Consider the following 22,819-nt stretch of genomic DNA (forward strand, 5'->3'; position numbering starts at 1 on the left):
CTGTACCTGAATGAGCATTCCAAATGCCATATATCTATCTTTCCCAAGGTCTGGGGTATGGGGGAGACCTACTACATTGGACTTCAGATCACTTTTCTGAAAGACTTGACATTTACATATCTTTTGCCCAATATAAGACTCAGTTCCATAATCTGTTTCCATAGCTGCTTAAGTAGTATCTGAAATGCAGATAGATGCATGGACTAATTAGCCGTAGAATTACTTAGAAAAAGTACAGAGAACTTTATTTCCAATTGTTGGAAAATTGATGAGGCCCTTTAGAAAAAATGATTCACAAACATGGATAGATTATTTTAAGATAGAAAATTAGGAATGTTAAGTAAATTACACAAAATCACTGAAGGTGAAAAGGTCAAGAAAATGTTAATGGTTCTGTATAGAGTCTTAATCTTAATATTGCTATTTTCTTATAACTGACATTTTCAAATTTTACTCAGTGGGTATTCATTTCATGGTTAGATGTTAACAGGATGATTTCAAATATTAGATTTTTACCTTTTTATATAAGAAGTTAATTGTGTTTAAAAGCCATTAAGAAAAACAAATTTGGAGACAGAAATAGAAATTGTTTAGAACAGATGGGCTGCTGCTTTTAAGAAGAGTTTGTGGGTATGAGAAGGGAATGGGGACAGGGGGATTTAGAGAAGGGAAAAAACCAGTTTGGAAAGTGAAAGCAAGAATCCAGAAATAGGGTGTTGTAATTCTTGAAATGGAAAGGAAGCTGGTCAGGGCGTTTGGTGGAGATAGGACCGTGAGCTCAGGGAGCTTGAACTGGGCTTCTCTTGGGCTTAAGGTGAGTGAGCAAAGCGTGGGCTACTAGTAGGGACAGACCTTATGTGATCTCAGGGTGGTAAGATACTGAGAGAGATTGAGAATGCTGGATATTAACTTAGCAACTGTGTTCTTCTCCACAGAATTTCTTTGGGTTGAATTCCACGGAAGTTTGTCACTGACCTGTGTTCCTGAACTATGAAACATGAATATTTGAGCTAAGGAATAGTTTATCTTGATAAATAAACAATGAAATACTGTGGACAGTAAGTGTTTGTTCAGTTATTCTTAATGATGTCATTTTGGGCACTTGCATCAGAATTGGTTAGGGATTTTTAACTGTTTATGAACTTTAAGATAATTTCAGTATTAAATTTCATTATTTTAGGACATTTTTAATTATTGATGTTTTGCCCATTTCATTGAGATATGCTGCTAAGTACAGTTTCTTAGTCCTGGGTCATTGATTTAAGCAAACATGACTATTATACTGCGGGCTGTTACAAGAGACAGGGACCAACTGAGCTACCTGGCCAGGGCCTTAACTTAGAATTTTTGTGTCTTAAAAATATGAGCTGAATTATATCAGGTATCAGTGAAAACATGCATTTAAAAAACAAAATACCCAGTGACAACACACATTGTGTGGTCATTAATTCAAGGTTTCCTTTTATTTTAAATAATTTTATATAACAAATCTTAGTAGTATTCAAAATTATCATAAAAGAATTAATGTATATCTACATTCTTAAAAATAGTTACTCTTGAGGTTAACTGACCAAACTCACTTTCCTAAATGAGTATGGTACAACAAACTAATGGAGGAACCATTTTTTCATAGTCAGTCTGAATTGTCCATTAACAAACTTGCTTTCCAGAAACAACTATGCAGTGACTTATGATGCCTATACATAACAGGTGAGACTTCAGTTAAAAATTAGTGGACAATTGAAATTGAATTTTCTTTAGTGTCTCACAATGATAGGTAACAGGTTGTAGGCCCAAGTTAATACGTAATCAATAAAAACATGTTTCATCAGAGTTGAGATATTTACCAAATACTAAAATGATATCTGGTGACCCAGGATCTTGAGCCAAACCTGTTGTTAAAAGCAAAAGAAAATATTTGGTCTGGTTCATTGTTAAGGTTGATGTTGGGGTTCTTGACTCCCCTCCAGCATAGCAGGCAAGTATGAATCCTTCAGCTACACCCTTTCCACAAGGGAATGTCCCAGTAGTGTTTTGTTTCTAAGACTAAAGAGACTCACTTGAGCACTCCAGGTCTGTTTTTATCAGTAGACACAAGAATTACTCTGACTAGTGAAACAAAATAGAAAAACATTTTTCCAGAATGTACCTGGACAGGCATCAGAATGTTTGGTAAATTCAATAAAATGCAGACTTTAAGGAATATACACAGCAGCTTTCACTTAAAGAATACCAGCACCTACAAGTAACAGATTTAACAAGTTAAACAATAAAACCCTAAATATTTAATTTCATTTAAAGAGTCCAAACTTTTGCAGATCAAGGTATTCAGCAAAGACAATGTCATTAGAAATGAAGTTTTAATGTCTCTCCATTCTAAGGCCTGACCATCTTTTACATTAGCTGAGTGTTAATAGATCCTCATTATAGTAAAAACTGTAGCAAATATAGAGCAAACAGGAATGTATTTTCAACTGTGGTAAGATTGCAGCCCACAGGATTCTGTTAGTCAACTGTCCCCAAATGGAAAAAGGTTTTTCACTCCATTTTATTCAAGTATCTTAGTTTTAGGGAGGAGGAATCTGAATTAATTTTAGAAGAGGCCAAAAAGTTACTGTAGAAAGGTGCTGGCCTTGTGTCCATAGAGCTATTTCGGTTTCTTATTAAAAAAGATGCTGCATAAGCAGGAACTGGTACCTCAGATGAGGGGACTCACGGGAACCCCTTCCTCAGGGCTTTGTTTTTCACCATGGTGAACTTACTAATGAAGACCTGAGCAAAGTGCGGGTCGACCATGTAATGGTATGTTTTCACGTTGGAGGGGAGAGGTTCCACAGGCACCACAGGGCATGACGGTGTCTGCGTGGACGAGCAGCTGGGGGCCAAGTGGCAAGATGTCTTGGTGATGTAGTCCACAAGCCTGTTGTACTGTTGTTCTGACAGTCTTTCTCGGACTCGATCCACCTGGGAGTAAAAATGAACGGTTCTGTAGTGACCGAATTCTCATAAGACTTTATAACAGAATTATCCCCTTTCTTTTGCCTTGATAGTTTTGATAACTTAAAAATGTATCTAACAAAGCTCTTTTATCCAAAACTGCTTTTACTTTTCCTGACTGTGACGATTATACTGCGATTTCAGCAGTGTAACAAAAGCTCTGCATGAAAATATAAAGACAGCCTCCTTAGAATAAGCATTTGGTGTTATATAAAATTCCCATGTTTCAAATTGACCATAACATTTTACTCAACGGTTAAACATCTGTCCCTGTTCTTTACTAACCAGCCCAGGAAACAGTCTCCTCACCAGTAAAAGCTCTGACATGAAGGCTGTTTGCCCGTCTCCTCAGCCTTCAGACAGAACCATCTCAGTTGGACAGGGGAGTGGGGAAGCGCCCCTCTTTCAAACCAATGGCTTTGGACAGAGCATTAAGAGAATACCTTTGAACCGTAACATTTACTGTTTTTATAAATACTAGGATTTAAAGCCAGAGAAAATAAAACTGGGCAGAGGAAGGGGAAATTTTTATGGAAAAGAGAATGCAAAGTACATTTATGATTCATAAAAGTCTGGCTCATCTTCAGTGGAACTCAAGTAGAACTGAGATACAGTAAGTACCTAGTCCTCAAGTGAGATTTCCTGAGAAAGCATCCATCAAAGGCACTTGGAGCTCTAATTCTTCCCACCCTGAAACTAGCTGGTCTGTGGGAACAGGTAGCCACTGACCTTTCAGTGGTCTTTACCTGCTAAATGTTGGTGAGGCCACTCTGGCAGAATTAGGAACATTTAAACGAGGGCTCTTTAGTCCTCAAAGTAGTAAAGAATTGTATATATCTGTGCAGGGCACAAACACAGTCAAGGGTGTCTAAAACAGAAAGCCAGTGGGTCGGTAGAGAGTGAAAGGGGCCTGCCAGAATAGTGAGTAGGGTAACTGTTAGCGTTTGGGTCTCATTTTAAGCTTAGGAAGGAAAATACAGGCCCCTAAAGACTCACTGACACATGAAAGCTGCACCACCAGGCACAAGCCAGAGCGCTGATATCATTTGATGGGGTCAGAACTCCGCTGGAAGCTCTGAGTACACAGAGGTCTTAATTGCTCCTCCTGAACAGCAGCACAGGAAAGCCCGTGTTGTGAAAGGAATCTGGCCAAGGAATAAATTGACCTTCTGACTCATTTTGAGCCTCTCATACGGGACTTCAGTAATGTGCCAGGCATATTAAGCAATTATTACCCTAAAAATGGCTGCGTTTACCCAAGAAAAGCAAATGCTGCTTGTAGAAAAGCATCTGAATCCTGTCATATTTGAATATACTGAATGATGTCATCTACAGATTAATTCCTTTTAAAATTCAAAGGAGCTGAGCTTCCTAGTGTCTAGGGCAGTGATGGCGAACCTTTTGAGCTCGGCGTGTGAGCATTTTGAAAAACCCTAACTTAACTCTGGTGCCATGTCACATATAGAAATTTTTTGATATTTGCAACCATACTAAAACAAAGACTTAAATTTTTGATATTTATATATTTAAATGCCATTTAACAAAGAAAAATCAACCAAAAAAATGAGTTTGCGTGTCACCTTTGACATGCGTGTCATAGGTTCGCCATCACTGGTCTAGCAGCACCGCTGAGGGCCCCCTCCCATTTAGAACGTAGTGGGATTACAGCGCTCCCAAGGAAGGGTTTACTCAGAAAAAAGGATTTTGTCTGCAGCTTGGATCTCCTTTGGGAGTGACTGGGGGAGGTTAGGATTTGGACAGAGGACTAAGGGGTCAGTTTCTTATGAGGGGAGAGGTGAAGTGAAATAGGTAATGAAAAAGCAGAATTTGGAGACTGACGGCATATTGCATATCCACCCTCTCTCCAGTGCCAGGTGCCGCTGTGTATGTTGCCGTCTGTCTCAGCTGCCCTGCAGTCGTGCTCTGTCTTTCCCTGCCTGCTGAGCCATCCCTCAGTCCCAACCCTCGTTACCCCTGAACATCAAAGAAAAACCAGTGTAGAGCGTGGTGTCCAGAGGCAGTGCTTCTGCCTCTAACTCTGATCCCATGGTCTCCATTAGAAACTTGTAAGGGTGGTGATCCAGATACCTCACTCATGGATAGAGAAACAGGTTTGTTTCCCCCCAGCTGTGATCATTCCCTACAGTACCCTTCACAAACAGATAAGCGAGAAGGATCACAATTGACTAAAGTAGCGGCCATTTAACAGCAAAAGATGAATCTCCAGTCTCAATAGTTTAGGGTCTGAAATATTTCCCAAGCAGTTAAGGAATAATGATGGTCACAAATACTGCTCAGGGCCTTGGAAGTTTCTTGCTAACGACCAAGGACTTGAAGATAATGATGCTATCCCCTGCCAAATCCTGGAGCCACATCACTGATGCTTTATTGTCAACTAGATCAGAAGATTTTGGCAGATCTAATAAAGTCAGCCTGGACATCTGACCTCTGTTTATTCCCAGAAAGTCATCAACTTGAAGCAGCAATGTAGTCCTTGTGCCAAGCCCTAGCTTAAAGCTTGACTGATTGTGATCCAAGAAACTAGAGAAATCTCAGTTGTTGTGCTTGGCCGCCTTCCACCTCTCATAATTTTACCCAAGCAGTGGTGTGGGGGGACAGGCTCCCATACCAGCAGAAAAGGAAAGAAGGAATTAGGATCTGCTAGAGGCAAGTTTGCTGTCCTTTCCTGGGACTACTGTCCTTTCCCTGGTTAGGACTAGCCAGCTCCATATTGCCCTCATCTTGCCATGTGGGTAAAGTGTTTCTGAGGTCGACTCTTAGGGAGGGTCGAGGGTCCTGTGCGTCAGGCATTAAGCGGGGTGGCGGGCAGAGAGCAGCTTTCCAGTGGGCGTACCTGCTCCCCAGGCTGGGTTGCAGGAAGCTGTGCCACTCTTGTCAGGTTTCATTCCTGACGCTCCGTATTCCATTGCCATCGACTTTGTGTGGCCAGGAGTCAACAACCAGCACATCTTAGGAGCTGGGTGGCCAGGAAGCTGCCCCAAGAGCCTAAGCAGAATCCCTAGGAGGTACCCAGGGGACTTATGGGGTGGGAAACTATCCTATGGGGAAGGGGACACAGCCACATAGGGTACAGAGCAGATGGGAGAGAGATGGTGGTTTATAAAATTTTGACCTCTCAAGTCTTAGGAATGGGGGAGTGAGTCAGACCTCCTGGTTTTGAACTTGCTAAGGTCTGGCCTACTGCCCATGCCTGGTTTCACTCATGACATCCCACAATTCTTCAGCGGTCCTCCCCTGCTACAGACCTGCTGCAGCCGCCCAGACCATGCACAGGGGCCTGTTTCACAGTGTAAGTGCATGGCATCGCTGCCTTGGTCCTGTTCCTTACACAGACCTGCTCATTTTGGAGTCTGTTGTCCTGGCCTGTCCACTCCTGCACTCCAGCCCATGACCACCAAGCCTTGTTCGTCATCTGGTGGCTTAGCCCCAGGCTGGGAATCCCCTGGACCTGCTGCTGGGCTCTCACATGTACACCTGGGTGACTCCCCTCCCCCTTCCCCCCACACTCCCTCCTGAACTCCAGCAGTACCAGCGTCAGCCCACATCTTGACTTCGCTGGTAGGTAGCCCTGGTCCCCGTTTTCTGGACTGTACCTCCACATCACAGGCCGCTCTTGGCTGCTTGAGCTGTAGGATGAGCAGGTTGTTTTGCGTGCTGTCCTGTGCACAGTCGATCTCCGTGACGGGGAAGGCCTGCTGCTGCGTGTCCTCGCTGACACTCACCACGAACAGCACTTCCGACGTCAGCAGCAGGCACCCTTCGTGCTCCTGGCCAGAGCCCCTCACCAGAACCACATCCAGGGCCATGTGGACTTCAGGTCTGCCCAGAGACTGAAGCATTTTCCTGTTCCAAAGGAGAAAACAGTCAATACCCATGCTCACTGTACCAGGGTTGGGACCAGATGCGACCTCCCCAAGGGTTTATTCATTTGATCTTGAAATAGAACTGTCACTTTAGTTCTCAAAGTGATTCTGGTCAACAGAGCCCAGCTGGGCTCTGTTGAGTTCTTTCCCTTCCCATTAGAGATGCCATCCCTAATGACAAGGCTCGTTCCCTAGGAAACCTCAGGCCCTCTCCCAAGCCAGGGGCATCCTCCTGGGTGGGAGACCCAGATCTGGGTCAGCGGCCTCCCTCTGGCTCCAGGATGCCCTTGTGCTGCCTGAGATGCTGAAAACAACTGCTCCTGCGTGGCTCCCGTTAGCCTGAGATCGAGCCAGGCCCTGTGAACCCAGTGCACATGTGCAGTCGAGCGAGCATCTAGAGGATTTTACCAGACGTATTTGACGTGGCTGTTTGGAGCCTGGGCAGCATGTAGATCACTTGGCTGGTAGCGCTGTTTGGGAAGCTGAGAAAGTCCAGCTCCGTGTAAAATGCCTGCGGTAAGAGAAGGAAGGAAGTTTTACTAGTTGTTTTCTGGAAAACAGTTCCATGCTACAGTGATGTCATCTGCTAAGAGCCATCATAAAATGCTGCAGATCCAACATGATGTCACATCTTTGGAAGCAAGTGAATAGATAATCATTAAACACTGCAATGCTCTTAACCCTGGTGATCTTACATTAGCTACAAACTGAAGTCTGAATGAGCTGCAGTCTAAGCATAGACTGCAATTAGAGGGAGCGTGATGCTCCTGGGAGTAATGGGTCCTGAGCAACGGCTCGCACATCATTTACAATTTATGTGATCAAGTCAAGATTGTTAGTTGACTTTGTTGCTTAATAATACAGCTGTATCTGCTGTGGCTGGTTAAATAGTAAAAAACAACGGAGATGCACACAAAGGCACATGGTTTGTCTAGATAGTCCCTAAGTGACTTAATCCAGCTCTTAAGCATGAATCCACATACATTTATGAGCGCTCCGGTTTTTAACACGCTCCCCTGGTGCCAGCACCCAACCAGGGCACCCAGCAGCAGCCATGTAGGCCTCCAGAGACTCCAGAGCCAACGATGGTACAGCCTGTGTGCTCTCAGGGCTGGGAAATGTTTATAAGCGAGGCAGTCATTAGACTAAGAGTTAGTGGTTTGTAAAACCTTCAGTGCGGTAATAAAAGTTTTACAGGATGATGGAAACCAACGAGGCCATGTGAGGCTCTGCTCTGAGATGCTCTTACATAAGGGAGAGCCCTCAGCCCTGGGACACACGGTGAGGGCCAATGGCATTTTTAAACCAAAGGAACTTATGAAGTATAAGTTGTCTTTTCCTCACGAGAAAAAGGGAGTATCTGACTTCATCCACTGAGGACTTGCAGCAGTTCTTCCTGACAGTTTCCTTGTGAGTGAAAATGTCATTCACAGGAAGAGAATAGAGGGAGGAGGCAGGGGAGAAGGAAGAGGAGCACATGTTTGTGTCTGTGTGGTCTCTCAAAGGAGCCTCTCCCTTGGCTGCCCGAGTGTGGGCATTCGTCTGCTCTCTCTTCCTTTCAGACAGGGTTTTTATGCTCTGATCTGGCTGCCTCTTGTCAGATCAGATCTACTGAGTGCAGGATGTCTGCAGTGAAGTGTCCCCCCAGCCCCCCGCCAGACTGGCCAGATGCAGAGCGCTCACCTGTCTGGCAAATGACAGAGCCCTCCTGTAGTTTGTGATACTAATGAGACAGCCCACTTCACCACCAAAATGATGACACTGATTTTTGGGTAAAAAGATGACAATTCTGGTCACCTGTTTTTTAAAAGTCACTTCCATGTGCTCTGTCAAGAATGCAGAACATAAGCATGGGATGGCGTGCTTCCTTTCCCATACACGGTACTCCCATGTGCACCCGCATGCATGGGAGCCCCGTGCAAGCAGTGCCACGATCCCAAGGTCTCCAGGCTGTCTGCTTGGGGAAAGGGTTTTCATTGCAGCTCATACACCTTCGCTGCCATTGGCTAGGACACTCGGCCTGGCTGCAGTGCAGCATGGAGTCTGTGGGTGAGAAAGCCATGCCAAGTGCAAAGCTCTGTGGGCAAGTGTGCGCACACACACACATGCTCCTCTCTCATTCTCCAAATGCATGTACATTGTAATATAAAGATATCTTTCTGCCTCATAATCTATTTTTCCTTTCGAATTGCTCACCAGAAAAATAATAATTGTAATCATATTGTCCTCAATCTCTAATTGGTTACTTTTCATTAAAGTCTACTTTATTAAATGGATTGTTAAAAGACTCTGTGCCATGCATATGGCACAGACTTTAATGAAAAGTAACCAATTAGAGGTCGAGGGTAATATGGTGAAGTACTGAAATTGCTAATTGATTTCTGGTTGTATAATTTTATTACAATTTATTATTAGTCATACAGTTCTACTCTTCATGTAAACAAGCATAAGGAGGTGAGGAAGAGAACTATTTAACTGCTGATTTATCACTTCTCACTCCTCTGCCATGTGCGGGCGAGGGTATCTCAGGGACTCCTGGTAGAACAACAGAGGTTAATTGGCCGTGTCTGAGCCGGCCCGCCAGGCTTCCCCTCACTCACCGTAGCCGGTCTGCGACACGAGCTCGGCAGCGCCTCCGATGGGTTTTGTGAACACCCCCATGATTCCTTTCCCCATGCCTGAGATCACGCCCTTGGCCTTGTGTCCTGCTGAAGCCTGAGCATCGGATGTTCTCTGGAAGTTCTGCATTGGCTGATCGACTATGCCAGCAATTGCACCTGAAACACAACAAACGCCCAGTAAGGGCTGAGGCTTAGCATCTTGAGAAAGGGAAAACCTTCCATCAGGAACACAGTCACATTTTGGATTGACAATGAAAGCCCACCCTCGTTATAAAGTTCTTTACATTTATTTACCAACCACCTACATGCACTGAGGGCAGTTCAAGTTAGACATTTATTGTCTCAACAGAATACAATGTTCAGACTGGGTTTGGTCCATTATAGTCAGGATCTGTGAAGTTCAGTTCAGAATTTAGTGAACATGCCAGACTATTCCAAAGTGACCCCCCTTTTCCTCCCCTCATTGCCTTTCTCCAGAAAGCAGGCAACATAGTTTAGGGAAGAGAAAGCCTGCTCAGCCTAATTTTCAATGAACAGGAAGATGAAAACAACTGGAAGGCTCAGTTCCTCTCCATGTTGTCCCTTTTAATTAGAGCAATTATTAATTAATAACTTAATGTGTTAATAATTATTTAAAGAGTAGTTGTTGATATAATAATTTCCATTACACAGTTCTGCATAAGTAATGGTAGTCCCGTAAGATTATAATGGGCCCTGGCCGGTGTGGCTCAGCTGGTTGAGTGTTGTCCCGTGCGCCGAAAGATTGCCAATTCTATTCTTGGTCAGGGGCCTGCAGGAGGCAGCTGATCAATGATTCTCTCTTGTCACTGCTGTTTCTCTTTCCCTCTCCCTTCCTCTCTGAAATCAATAAAAATATACTAAAAAAATATATAAATAAATAAAGTGAAAAGTGGCCAAACCTCAGTTGAAGTGAGAGAGAAGTTTTTTCCAAGACTAGCAAAGGAAGAGACTGTTTCATAAACAGGATCAGTGAACAGCTTGGTGGTTAAGGGGGAGGCAGTGACCCAAGACCCAAAATCCTGCCTCAAGCATGGGACAGCTGTGTGACCTTGGGGAAAACTCCTTAACCTCTCAGTGGCCTGATCCAGGAAGTAAGGGTAAGAACCATGCCTGAATCCTAGGACTATTTGGATGAATGATTTCATATAAGCACAGTCTCCCAGCACAGATTAAGCACTCAGGTTAGCTAGGTCATATGCAGCTTAACGATGGGGATATGTTCTGAGAACTGCATCACAGGATGATCTTGTCATTGTTCAGATATCATGGAGTGCACTTCTAAACCTGGATGGTACTACACACCTGGGCTACATAGTGTAGCCTACAGCTCCTGGGCCACCAGTCCGCACAGCACGTTACTGTACGAAACAACATGATGAAATCAAGCATAAGAGAAAGTGATGCAAAGAAGAGATGTGGTGAACCTGAGCTGTATGAGGCTGTTGCTGTTGTAACACGGATGCTGTTTTCCAGCCAACTTTCTTTTATATAGTGTACACACTAAAATCACGAGAAGTATAATACAGCAGGTCTTCGAATAGTCATTTCTTTGTAATGCTGATGAGACGCCATAGAAACTTCTCCTTTATGTCAAGCAGCCTATGGTAAAGTTTGCTAGCCACTGTGCCACACTGGCAGGCCTCTTCCCTTTAGAGCAGCTACAAAACCTGCTCCCGCTCTGCTCTCCGCTCTGACGGCTTTCCCATGGGGTGGTTTGTTCCCCTGCTCTTACTTTGAGGGGCCAATGATGCGATCTAGCAAAGGCCTCACCAGTCCAGTTTTTTTCCGTAATGGAGTGGAGGGTTCCCTAACTCAGTAAGAGGTAAAAATTTCACTCCAATTCTTGACAGAATTCTGTTTTCAACTCAAACCTGCTAGGATTAATGAAAATGCACAGTCCCCCTGTAGAAACTTTAGTACATGTCAAATCCCATTATTCCAAATGCCACTAATTCCAGGTCTCTTGGGAAACGGAGGTTTCCAGGTCTCAGTTAATGACCTGCTAATTTCAAGCAATATTCCATGGAACAAAATCCAGTAAAACCAAAGGCCAGTTCTGCGGGTCAATTGTAAAGGGAATGTGCTTCAAGGATTCCATTCCTCTCAGTTTTGACAGAGCCATTTAAGTTTATGTCCTGACAGATTAAGAATGACCTGAGGCGACGGGTCTGTTTCCAGCCTCGACCAATGCTGCTCAAACCGTCTACAGAAATGATGCCGGAAGCGGGGGAGCAGCTCGCAGCTGGCCCTCGGCTCTGGCGATGGAAGGTGGAAGGATCACTGTTTCAGTGACACCCAATCCTGGCACCGAGCCGGGAGCCCGCCTCACATTTCCAGTCGGAGGATCCGATGCTCTGCTCCCCACTCTGAGGTCAGGAGTCAGAGCAGCTGGGAGTGTTAGTGGACCGGCCACAGTGGAGGTGACGGCTGCCTGCAGCGTGCGGGAGAGGCCTGGTCGTCAGCTCATTTCATAGCAGACAGTTCACAATGGTTAGCTCGAAGCCAGTGACCACGGCTCCTGTGATTTCATCATCGGATTCTGACAGGTCTCTGAGTGTGGTGACTGTGTGTCGGGGGGAGCAGGGGGAGGTGGAAGTGGGCATAGAGGGGATAAATGGTGATGGAAAAATAAAAGAGGAGGAAAACTGGGGCAAATAATTACAAACCCATCAATCAATTAAATTCTTGCCTGCATTTCTGGTAGAAATGTCTATTCTCAAGTGCAGAGTCCCATAAGCCTATTACAACCGAGTTGGAGGGCTGGCGGTTGTTTTGGTGAGCATCTCCCATTTCCCTTTAATGTGCAGGCCTAACCGGTAGTGGGCCTTGGGGGCGTGGCTGTCCACCACAGGGGCTCCAACTCCCACCTGCCTGAGTGCAAACAGGTATCACAGTGAAACTCCCCTTTGATCTTAGCTTCCTCCAGCCAGCGGCCAAAGTGAAGGCTCGTTACTATGGCTTTGACAGATAAGCTATTTGGGCCTCTGGAGAGAGTGGAAAGCCTGTAGCCCATGACAAGGTGTTAGGTTCTCAGAGGTAGAGGAGAGGCTGTCAGACCACATGCCATTGCCGCACCAGACCCTGCCGGGAGGAAGCTGCCCGTCACGCACGCACACCGACACCTCCCTGGTCTCCAGGTGCGAGCTGGGAACAGAGAGGCTGCGAGCGATGGGCAGTCACTCCTGTGTCCGCGGCCGGGCCTGGAAGCAGCCTCCCTGAGGGCTTCAGAGGCTCCTACTAGCAGGATCCAGCTACCCCACCACTGCTGTTATTTACTGCCGTATGTTCACACTGCTCGGAGGTTTAAGTAGTGGAAACTGAGCCCCAAACTTGTCCTTGGCGCCAGGCCCGTGGGGTGGGCGGCCACCTGGAGACGGCTGTGAGGTGATGAAGTGAGGCGAGGAGGAAAAGCGCACCTTGGAGGCGTGTCCACGGACCCCGTGTGGCCACGGCAGAGACTGCGGAGGCGTCTCCTCTTCTAACCTTCTGCTGGGAGAGGAGGCTTTCTTTGAAGCCAGGGAACTAGAAGGCCTTCCCGCACCTCTTCTGGGACTTGCTCCTCGTCTCAGGCCATAAACCCTGTCCCTGAGCTATGAAATTCCTGCCTGTCTGGTTATTTTGGTGCTGTCTTTACCACACATTGTAATTCTATTTGGGGCACTTTAAAAATAAATCGCAAAAGCAAAGGTACAGGCCGAACCTGGGACACCCCTCCACAGCTCACCATTCCAGAGACAAACAGCGCATCGGCTAGTCCAGCTTCAGGTCAGCACATTGAGAAGGAAGCACCGTCTTCCTGAACCCCTCCCACCTGCAAACCCATCTGCTGGCGCGGACGGTGTCAGAGATGACCCGGTGCCGTCTCCTGGGTGCACAGTTCTTGGCTCGCTCACTGGAGGGAAGTGTCCTGCTCACCTGGCGGAGGCCTGCTCTGTTGGGGTTCCACATGGCACCCCAGGAGTGGTGGTGAAGAGAGGGTGTGGCTGCCGGGAGGTCAGTGATGCTTCACAAGTCAGGCAGCAGCCCAAGAAGCGTGGGTCGGCGCAAGTTCTGACGTCCTGCCAATGGTGCTCACGAGCGAGAAGCCACGTCTCGGGGGGAACGCAGAGTGTAAGGGTGATAAGGAGCCACGTCCTCTCAGCACAGACTCCAGGGAGGGTAGAAAGTGGAGCGTCTGGGGACTAGGTCTGGTACATGTGGGCGAGCCCGATGCCAATTCTGCAGGCTACACAGCCTGTTCCAGAGCAGTTGTTTTTCCAAAACTGTGGTGGAGCTTGTCCAGGGCCTTGGCCACATCTCTCAGTGGCATCTCTCCTGGCTGACACTTCTTGTTGACCTCAGGCGATGTGGCTGGGCACGGCGGCCAGAGACTCCCTTTGATTTTTCAAGTGCCTCATACACTGCACAGCATCTCCATGAGGGTGAAGCAGCGCCAGGAAGGCCCACCACCCCATACACATTTGGGGGATGTGCTTTCCCTACCTGGAACTTCTGATGGTCCGGCCCCCCACATCCTGACTGTTCCCAGGCGTGGAGCCCTTGGGGGTGGGTGATTGTGGAGGGGCCGGGATCTTGTCCTGGCTGGAGGTTTGACCTGGGCAAGCTCTGAACCTCATTCAGGCCTGGGGTTTGATGATCAAAGACCACACATGTGAAACCCTGAAGTGTTCTTTAAATACCTTTCTCCTCACTGGGTCATTAGAGGGAGAAACTGAGGAACTAGCGGTCTGATGTCACTGCTACATCACAACAGCTCTAGCTTCAATTAGGTATGCAATCGCGTTTCTGGGGATGGATTAAATGGTGACAGTCCTATTCTTTCCAGAATCCTAGCCTCTCTGTCTTCCTCTGGGACCTGGTGTTTGGAGCTAACACTGAGGTTATGTGGGACACAGAGGGTTCTTACGCTCGTAGAGGGAAGGGAGCCCGTGTGGGCCCACCTTGAGATGCCCACTGTGAACTAAATGTCTGAGGAGCACAGACAAGGACGTGGAGCCCAGGGTGCTGTGGGCATGGAGCACCTGGGCCCCGGCCAGGCCAGCATCTGCAGGTGCACACGTGGGGCAGGGTCTACGTTACCCCCAGAATACCTAGGTTTTTGGAAATTACCACAAATGCAGAAAAACTGCGCCCACTGCAGGTCCCACAGACAAAAAGATTCCCTTGCATGGAGGAGGATGTACAGGACACAGACCGAGGTGGAGATCAAAGCTTTATGGTCAACCACGAGCCAAGCCCCAAGGGCGACATCGCCAAGGCAGATCCAGGCTCCTCCCACAGCTGATGTCTACGCCAGGCACAGCGTCCTACAGTGGGGAGTGGTAGTGGCGCTGCTTCTCGGGGACAAGAGCCTTAGGACAGAGGCGGCCACAGGCCAGCCACGCAGGTCTCCTCCGGGAGCACCTGGAGCTCCTCCGGCTCAGACGGAGGGAAGGAAGCTCTCCTGCCAGAGCAGGGCCACAGAGCCCACAGGTCTCAGCGAAAAGAGACCCCCAGACCCCAGACCATGACCTGAGCCCCCAAGGTTGTCATTTCCGGTGGTTACAGCAACTGGAACCCACTGGACTAAAACTAAAGCAAGAAGGCTCCTGCCACTGCCCATCCGACACTCTGAAATTGAGCAACTCGTACAGTTCCTTTGCTGCCATGATTTCATGACAGGTTCTGATGACCAAACACAGGCCCTGGGCGGGCACACGCCTGACCCCCGTGACTTCTAATAATGGTGTTTCCAGCCCCGATTTACAGCAGAGAAACCCAGGCTCAGGGAAGATAAGCACATGTCTGAGGTACAAAAGAAGGAGTGTGGCCCACCCCACACCACTGCCCTTCCCCACATGCCTCCGGGCTGCTCCTCTACCCAGCAGTCCCATCCCAGCCACCAGCCCCCCGCTCCCACATGATTCAATGACACTGCCGCGCACCACTGCACGTTCCGACGTGAACAATTTCTAGTAACCTAGCTGCTCCTGTAACACCTCACTGCGCCCTCTCCGAGCCTCAGTGGCTGCACTGCGAGCTGGGGGTGATGTCTGCACCGGCAGACCGGGGAGAGGATGACCCTTCAGGCCCAGCTTTGCTGACCTTTGCTCTCTCTGCACTGGGCACTTTGATCTCAGGAGATGCACCTTCTTCAGATGCTGGGCAGGCATGCTGCCAAGCAACACAGTTTTAAAATCCTTTGCAAACAAACAGAAAATACCCTTGAAAATCCTGCTCTGCAAAAGTTCAGCTCTGAAGCTTCCTTTTTATAGATTTTTACAAAGCAACTTATTTATCAAACATTTGTAAAATTTGGAAATTTCAAGAGCAATCTTCACCTCTAACTATACCATCTGGCTGCTCAACAACTGATAATCACCCCAGTCAGGCTGATCTGGCATTCTTAAAAACACAAAAGGAAAAAGTGGCTTCCTCCTGAGGTTCGCATGACAGTTAGTTGCAAGTTGCTCAAGTGCTTAAAAAACAAAAGCAGGCATCGACAGTGGTGCTGAGGGAGCAGGTGTCTGGGTGGTGAGGAAGCAGGTGTCTGGGTGGTGGGGGAGCAGGTGACTGGGTGGTGGGGGAGCAGGTGTCTGGGTGGTGGGGGAGCAGGTGTCTGCAGTGCCTGGGGTGCTGAGGGAGCAGGTAGCCTCTGGTCAGACAGGATGGCCTGTCATAGCCTCACCCTGGTGCTGGCACGTGGGTCCTGTTCCACAGCCTCACTGACTCAGGGCAGGAACTGGGGTGAGCGCCATATCCTCTCCGAGCCTCCGATGGTCTACAGAAAGGATGTGAACTTCCCAACCACCTCCTGTCCTGGGAGTCCATGTCCCACGGCAGAGCCAGAGGGCAGACGGGCGCGCACATCCCTGCACCCCTTACCGAGCAGGCTGATGCCCAGCCGGGACAGGCCCAGCCGGAGCCCCTCGCCCAGGCTCTCCGGGAGCTGTCGCCGCCACTCCTCCTGCCGGTTGTAGTGCTCCTCATCGAGGGACAGCCGGTCCATGTTTCGGGCCAGGCTCGTGGCCAGGTTGGTGATGGAGGTGAGGGTACCTGAGGGCACAAGAGCACATGGGTTGGCTCCTGGTCATGTATGGAGGACATGGGAGAGGTGCCCAGAGGCCGAGGGATAGTTGAGAGGGCAGTGGAAGCCCATCTGTGCCCTCTGGGCGAGTGATGGTGGCTTCACTTGCCTGTGCCGATGATGGCTCTCCTCAGAGGGGTAGGGTAAGAGTCTGTTACCAGAAAAGTGCCTGGAGTTTCACATGGAACTGGGCTCACTACCATTTGATTGTCAAGGCTTGGCTAAAACAGTTGGTTTTAGGAGGTCACAGTTCCATTCCTGGTCAGGGCACATGCCCGGGTTGCGGGCTCGATCCCCAGTGTGGTGCGTGCAGGAGACAAGCCCATGGATGCTGATGTTTCTCTCTCATCGATGTTTCTATTTCTCTCTCCCTCTTACTTCCTTTCTCAAAAAAATCAATAAAAACAGTAAAAAACAAACAGTTGGTTTTGAAGTCCTCACTGAGGCCCAGTTTTGAAGGTTAAAATCTGTCTACTCTGATTTTATTTTATTGTTAATCCACACCCGAAGACATTTTCCATTGACTATTTATTTTTTTATTGATTGCAGAGAGGAAGGGGGGGGGGGAGAGAGAGAGAGAGAAACATCAATGATGAGAGAGAATCATTGATCGGCTGCCTCCTGCACGCCCCCTACTGGTGATCGAGCCCACAAACCAGGTATGTGCCCTGACTGGGAATCAAACCAGACTTCCTGGTTCATAGGTCAATGCTCAACCACTGAGCCATGCAAGCTGGGCTGGGCTCCATTAATTTTTTAGAGAGAGTGAAGGGAGAGGGAGAGAGAGAAACACTGATGTGAGACACATTGATTGGTTGCCTCCCACGCGGAATTGAGCCTGCAACCAAGGTACCTGCTCTTGACCTGAATCAAACCCTCAACCCTTCAGTTTGAGGGCCGATGCTCTATCCACCGAGCCAAATCGGCTAGGGCTGCCTGCTCTGATTTTAAAGGTTGAGGTTAGTTGCTGAATTTTTGACAGACTGCAAAGAGATGTTTCCACTTTTGGACTAAAAATTATTCCCTCCTTATTATTTGACATTTTGGAGGAAATGATTATTGTGCCGCAGAGAACATGTGCAGTTTTGATATTCAGGATGTTCAATGAAAAATGTGAGGACAACAAAGGAAGCGAATCACGTGAAGCCATGATCCTGTTTTTTTCCTAAGAAAGGCTATTTCAGCATCTTACTCAAAATATTCAGCATCCTTTCTAGCAAGTCTGCATCGATCCCCATGAGCAAAACTGAAAGACATCAATGGCCACATTTCTGAAGCTAATGAATTAGCTCATCTGTTAGGATGTCAGGTTTTAAGAAGAGATGGGAAGTGTCATTCTTGCAGTTGCATCTTTACCAGTAATCTGAAAATAAAGAAGATACATGCGTGCACACAGATCCCAATACACCGCACGGGTTTGCGAAGAGGAGAGAGCCAGTGTAAAAACATGCAGTGAGCCAGATGTTAAAATTACCGGTGGACTTCAATTTAGCAGGTGTTGGTTGTCTTATTTTAAAATACAAACAACAGAACCACAAAGATCTAAGTGTCACGGGTGAGAAGTCTACCAGTGACTCATCTGTGAGCGCTGGCAGCTCTGCTCCCAGGCCTCCTGGGTGACTGGGCGGGGGAGTGGCCCTGCCTTTGTCCATTACCCAGGTGCCGTGCTGTTGACAGTAAAAGGCCTCACTGGGGAGAAGCCCTTCGCCCCTCTTCCCTGCCTCCTGCTGAGAAGAATGGGGACTCAGATGGTTCTTGTTAGCTCCTGAGTTCCTGCCAACCTGACCAAAATGTCGTCAAGCAAACGCGGAAACCAGGGAAACACGGCCCTTGTCCAGGGGGCAGGCAGCTGGGCTTCTGCTCCTGGCGGCCCGTGCAGCCACCAGATGGCACTGTGCGCGCGGTTTCACTCCCCACCGGCTTCCCTGTCAAAATGTATCCATAGCCTCACAAAAGTTATGACAACTGTATCTACATTAAAAAAAATATGATGAGGCAACAGAGTGTAGGGTTTCTGATGTTTAGCAGAAGTCCGAGCACCTTTAACATTTCTGCATTTATCACATGGGAGAGCCGCTGAGCCAGTGCATGCTTCCCCAGTGAACGGCTTCACATTCGAGGTTTCTGAGATTCTCACACTGCACAGGCACGCAGTGATCTGCTTAACACATCAGAGCTCATCTACGAGCTTTGTCACAGACCCAGCGTTTCACTGCAAGCCAACACGCCAAACAAAGCAAGAGGCAACACTGAAGCTTTAACACGTTCTTTAAAAAGAGAAAAGTCAGGAAGGAATGAAATAGGCATTATCACGAGGGACCGAAATAGCTACCTTTGGAAATGTGCTTCACAAAGGACGTGGTCCCACGGGAGACGCCACTCACGAAGGCGCCGGGGCCGCGGGTCAGCCCCTCGTACGGGAGCCGGAAGAAGTCGGCGATGCCGTTGCCCACGCTCCGCACCAGGCTGGCCGGGCTGCCGAGGATTTCCAGGGATCCAACCACCCAGCCTGCGGGGACCGAAGGGAAGGGTTGCTGAGACCTTCAACACGGCACTTTCAACATTTGGGAAAAATAACACATTTTCCCTGCAATTCATTTTTCACACTAGAATTGAGAATGTAATAAGCTCTTTTGGAGCAAAATATGGGAAATAACTCATTCACTGTGAATTCAGATGTGGCAAACTTTCCTAGTTTATAAATCAAAGTGGTCCTTTGGCAGCCTCACAAACAGCTTTATGTGACCGCCCTGCCGAGCCTCCGCTGTTCCTGCTAAAAGGGACCGTGTGCTGGGACGCAGGCCCCAGGCGCGGGAGGGCGGCCCCTCAGGCTGCGGGTGCGCGCAGGGGCAGCGGGGGCTCTGGGATCAGAAGGTGCCTGGTCGGGAGGCCAGATGTTGAATGGGTGTTACAGGGGGTGCAGAGTCCGGACCAAGATGGAGGAGTTATTTTTAATCTTTCCCACTCCGACCAAGCTGAGCGCTTCCCTCTAGCGCGGAGCTGGAGCCAGACACACGTCTCCCTTTCCAGCCCAGCTCCAGTTGTGTAAACCTCGGTGACAGGGACACACTGATTAGTTAGCGAGGGGAGCGTTCCCTGCCAAGGTCCCAGGGGGGAGCCTCGGGTCTGGTTTCCTGTGTGAGCCGGGCTTGCCAGGAGCGGCCTCACTGCTGGGCGCCCTGCCCCGTGGGAACGTGGCTGTGGCATGGACTCTGGCACTCTGGCAGTGGTTTCCCTTCACCCCCCCCCCCCCCCACACACACACCCCGGGGTCGGGGCTTGGGGCTCTCGCCCAGAGGATGGAGGTGCAGGCAAGGGCCAAGGGCTAAGGAGAGGAACATTCCTGACGGGCGGCTTTCTCTGGATACCACTGCCTCCCAGCCCAGGGCTGACAGCGCTAATGGGAGGCCAGCGGATGGAAGCCCTGGGAGCCGAGCCTGCCTCACCAGCAGGTTCTTAGCAGACAGGCCTGCGACAGATCCCCAGTCAGGTCACCGACCCCGGAGGCTGGACAGTGCGGGTGCCAAGCCCTGCGGAGCCCTAGGGCACCCGGGCCCAGCTCTTGTAGAGGGGGACGTTCTTAAAATTGGAGCCCCCTCTTCTCTGGACCACTAGGAAGACAACACCAGGGTTTATGTTATCACAGGGAATAACTTCCAGAAGATGATCGTCACTGGGAGGCCTATAGGGGCCAGGCATTGAACATTTTTAATTCTCACAGGCAACTGTGCAAGAGAAGTACTATCACCTCCTTTTATGTAAGTTCAGGTCAGCTAAAGACTGAAGCCCTGGGCTCAGGAACCGTCCGAGGCCCAGGGGACAGAGAAGGCTGTTAATTCCCTGCCTCCACTGTCTCCCAGGCAGGCAGGGAAAGGAGGAAAGAGATGAAGTCCACTGTTCACCATCTCCCCAGGGTTAGACACGTGGGCTGGGTTTCAGCCCAGGTTTACCTGATTCCACCTGCACCCTCTCCCCCCGCCCCCCCCCCGTCCCCCCCTGCGTGAGCCCAGGTGGTTCTAGAAACATTTTAATCCCCTTCTCTCCAAAGACTCTACATAGAAGTAAAGGAGCTACTGCCAAGCAAAACCCCAGGGCAGGGGGCAGGGGTGGGCGGAAAGGACCCAGCCCCTCGCACACCCAGGGCGGCTGGGTCTCCTGGATCAGGACCACGGGCTGACGGAGGCCACGCATGGCCCAGAGCTACTGCGTGTGCGTGTGAGCTGGACAGAAAGGGCACAAAGCGTCCCCGACTCTCCTTTAACGAGTTTCCTCCAAAAGCAAATGTAGCCTCAGCTTGCTTGTCCGGGAATTTTGTTGAAAAAGGTTGTCTGTCTGGTATCTAATCAAACTGAGACTTAGGGGTCGTGAGGGCCCCAGGAAAATATAAAGCCCACATTCTTTAAACAGGGTTAGTTACTCATTTCTAATTACTTTACTGTCTTTATGCAACCTGTTCACTTGTTCCTACAAGACTCGTCCTGGGGGTTGGTCACCTCCTACCATCTTCCCATTTCCAACCTGCTCATCACTGCTTCTTCCAGATAATCTTTAGATTGTCGGTAGGTTTTTAGTGACAGACTTCCCAGCAGGCTCTAAAATCTGGCCCTCTGTATTAGAATTTCGTCTCAGTGTATAATGAGGTTGGGACACAGCTTAGAGGATTTTTAGGTGGATTACAAAAGATCCAAACAGAATGTTCTTGGGAAAGCTTGTTAAAAACATAAACAAAGCAGAGCGATCGCTTTTGGCGCTGGGGCTGCAGGGACGTGGCTCCCCGGTGCCACAGTCGCGTGTCTCTGCCAGATCCTGGCACAGACGGGTGCTCCCCACACTGCAGGCACGTGGTGCCCAGCCCGAGGCATTTCCTCCCAGGCCTGGGTCAGCGCTCAGTAACCTACATGCCTGCTCCTCATGTTAAGAGCAAAAACTGCCCGAAAGGGTAAGTTTCTGGAATACCCATCTATTAAATTGAAATGTTAACAGCTTATTTCTAAATGGTTTCTTAGCAAGAGGGAATATTTCTTCATTGTTGTGCAAGCTATCAAAACAACAGCTCGGCAGGGCCCTCCCCGGACCCTGTCATTTTCAGTTAAGGGTTGTGAGTAGCCCTCTCTACACTGTGCATTTCACGGTGGAGAAAACGCAATCTTACCAGGACGGCAACAACATGAGTCACTGCTGCTAAAATGATCATCTCTGATGGGAATGCATTCCAAGTACAATGCTACAAAGGCTCTCTCTCTGCCATTCAGAAAGTAAGACTTCCATGTTCCTTTATCAAACGGGGCCCACAAGACCCACTCTGGCTGGTGTTTGTTGCCTAAATTCAGGGGAACTTAAGGAGTCAGACTGTCAAAATGAAACGGCTTCCGAGTGCATTTAGGTCAGGAATGTGTGCTTTGACGCCGGTTACCATAGAGCAGCAAGAATTTTCAAAACACACAATACCCGGCTATTTAGTCAGGGGCACGGACCTCCTTTCCCTTAGATTATCAAATAAAAAAATGACAGCAGCCAACACAATAGCCATCTGTTGTGAATGAATCAAAATTATATCTGTTTTTGTGTGTGTGTGAGATTGGCAAAAAATAGAATATATATATTTTGGTGTGCCACAGAATTGGTTTATGTATGCCATGAGACAAAAAAGGTTGGAAACTGCTGCCAGAGTATTCTGAAACAACCTGGTCCCCAACACCCAACTCTCAGCACCGCCCTTCCCACAGAACGTTCTGTGCACATATTCGAACCAGCCCGGCGGGCTTTCCCAGCTCGGTGTGTGGGAGGCTGAGGCACCGCGGGCCCTCTGTCATCTGTTCAGACGGACAAGGCTGCACCGGGCAGGCAGAGTCTCTCTATGCATCTTACGAGCAAATCAAGCCTCTGAATTTCTCTCCTTCATCTCTTCATGAAAGACTGCAATGAAGACAGCTAACAGCCCGGCCAGTGTGGCTCAGCAGTTGAGCTTCGACCCAGGAACTAAGAGGTCAAGGGTCTGATTCCCAGTCAGGGCACATGCCTGGGTTGTGGGCTTGATCCCTAGCAGGGGCATACAAGGGGTAGCTGATCTATGATGTTTCTCACTCATGGATGTTTCTCTCTCTCTATCCTTCTCCTTCCTAAAATCACTGAAAACATTAAAAAAAATAGTGTTGAATACACACTATAATTGAAAAATAAAATGATTAAAAAAAAGAAAGCAAGCTGACACCTAGAACGGCACTGCTTTT

At 48.5% G+C, this 22,819-nt stretch overlaps 2 protein-coding genes and 1 long non-coding RNA gene across 4 annotated transcripts in view; 2 read left to right on the top strand and 1 right to left on the bottom strand.

Annotated features, from left to right (window-relative positions):
- LOC102422714 (cytochrome c oxidase subunit 6C) overlaps positions 1-1,062 on the top strand; it is a 7,856-nt gene extending 6,794 nt beyond the window's left edge. For both annotated transcript variants that reach the window (XM_006099984.3, XM_023763625.1), the window contains exon 4: positions 936-1,062. The gene's annotated coding sequence lies outside the window, so the exon portion shown is untranslated. The remainder of the gene's footprint in view (positions 1-935) is intronic.
- Positions 1,063-1,433: 371 nt separating this feature from the next.
- VPS13B (vacuolar protein sorting 13 homolog B) overlaps positions 1,434-22,819 on the bottom strand; it is a 583,949-nt gene continuing 562,563 nt past the window's right edge. Inside the window, exons 58-63 of the mRNA XM_023763624.1 lie at positions 18,922-19,098; positions 16,388-16,558; positions 9,482-9,658; positions 7,290-7,392; positions 6,612-6,861; positions 1,434-2,964 (exon numbers count right to left, since the gene is read on the bottom strand). Of these exons, the coding sequence (XP_023619392.1) occupies positions 2,713-2,964; positions 6,612-6,861; positions 7,290-7,392; positions 9,482-9,658; positions 16,388-16,558; positions 18,922-19,098 (1,130 nt within the window). The 3' untranslated portion in view covers positions 1,434-2,712. The remainder of the gene's footprint in view (positions 2,965-6,611; positions 6,862-7,289; positions 7,393-9,481; positions 9,659-16,387; positions 16,559-18,921; positions 19,099-22,819) is intronic.
- LOC111828188 lies at positions 2,986-5,435 on the top strand. The gene is made up of 2 exons (XR_002831975.1): positions 2,986-3,610; positions 4,866-5,435. It is a non-coding gene; the product is annotated as an uncharacterized LOC111828188 (long non-coding RNA).

The sequence above is a fragment of the Myotis lucifugus genome, unplaced genomic scaffold, assembly GCF_000147115.1.
Source record: "Myotis lucifugus unplaced genomic scaffold, Myoluc2.0 scaffold_294, whole genome shotgun sequence".
NCBI lineage: Eukaryota > Metazoa > Chordata > Mammalia > Chiroptera > Vespertilionidae > Myotis > Myotis lucifugus.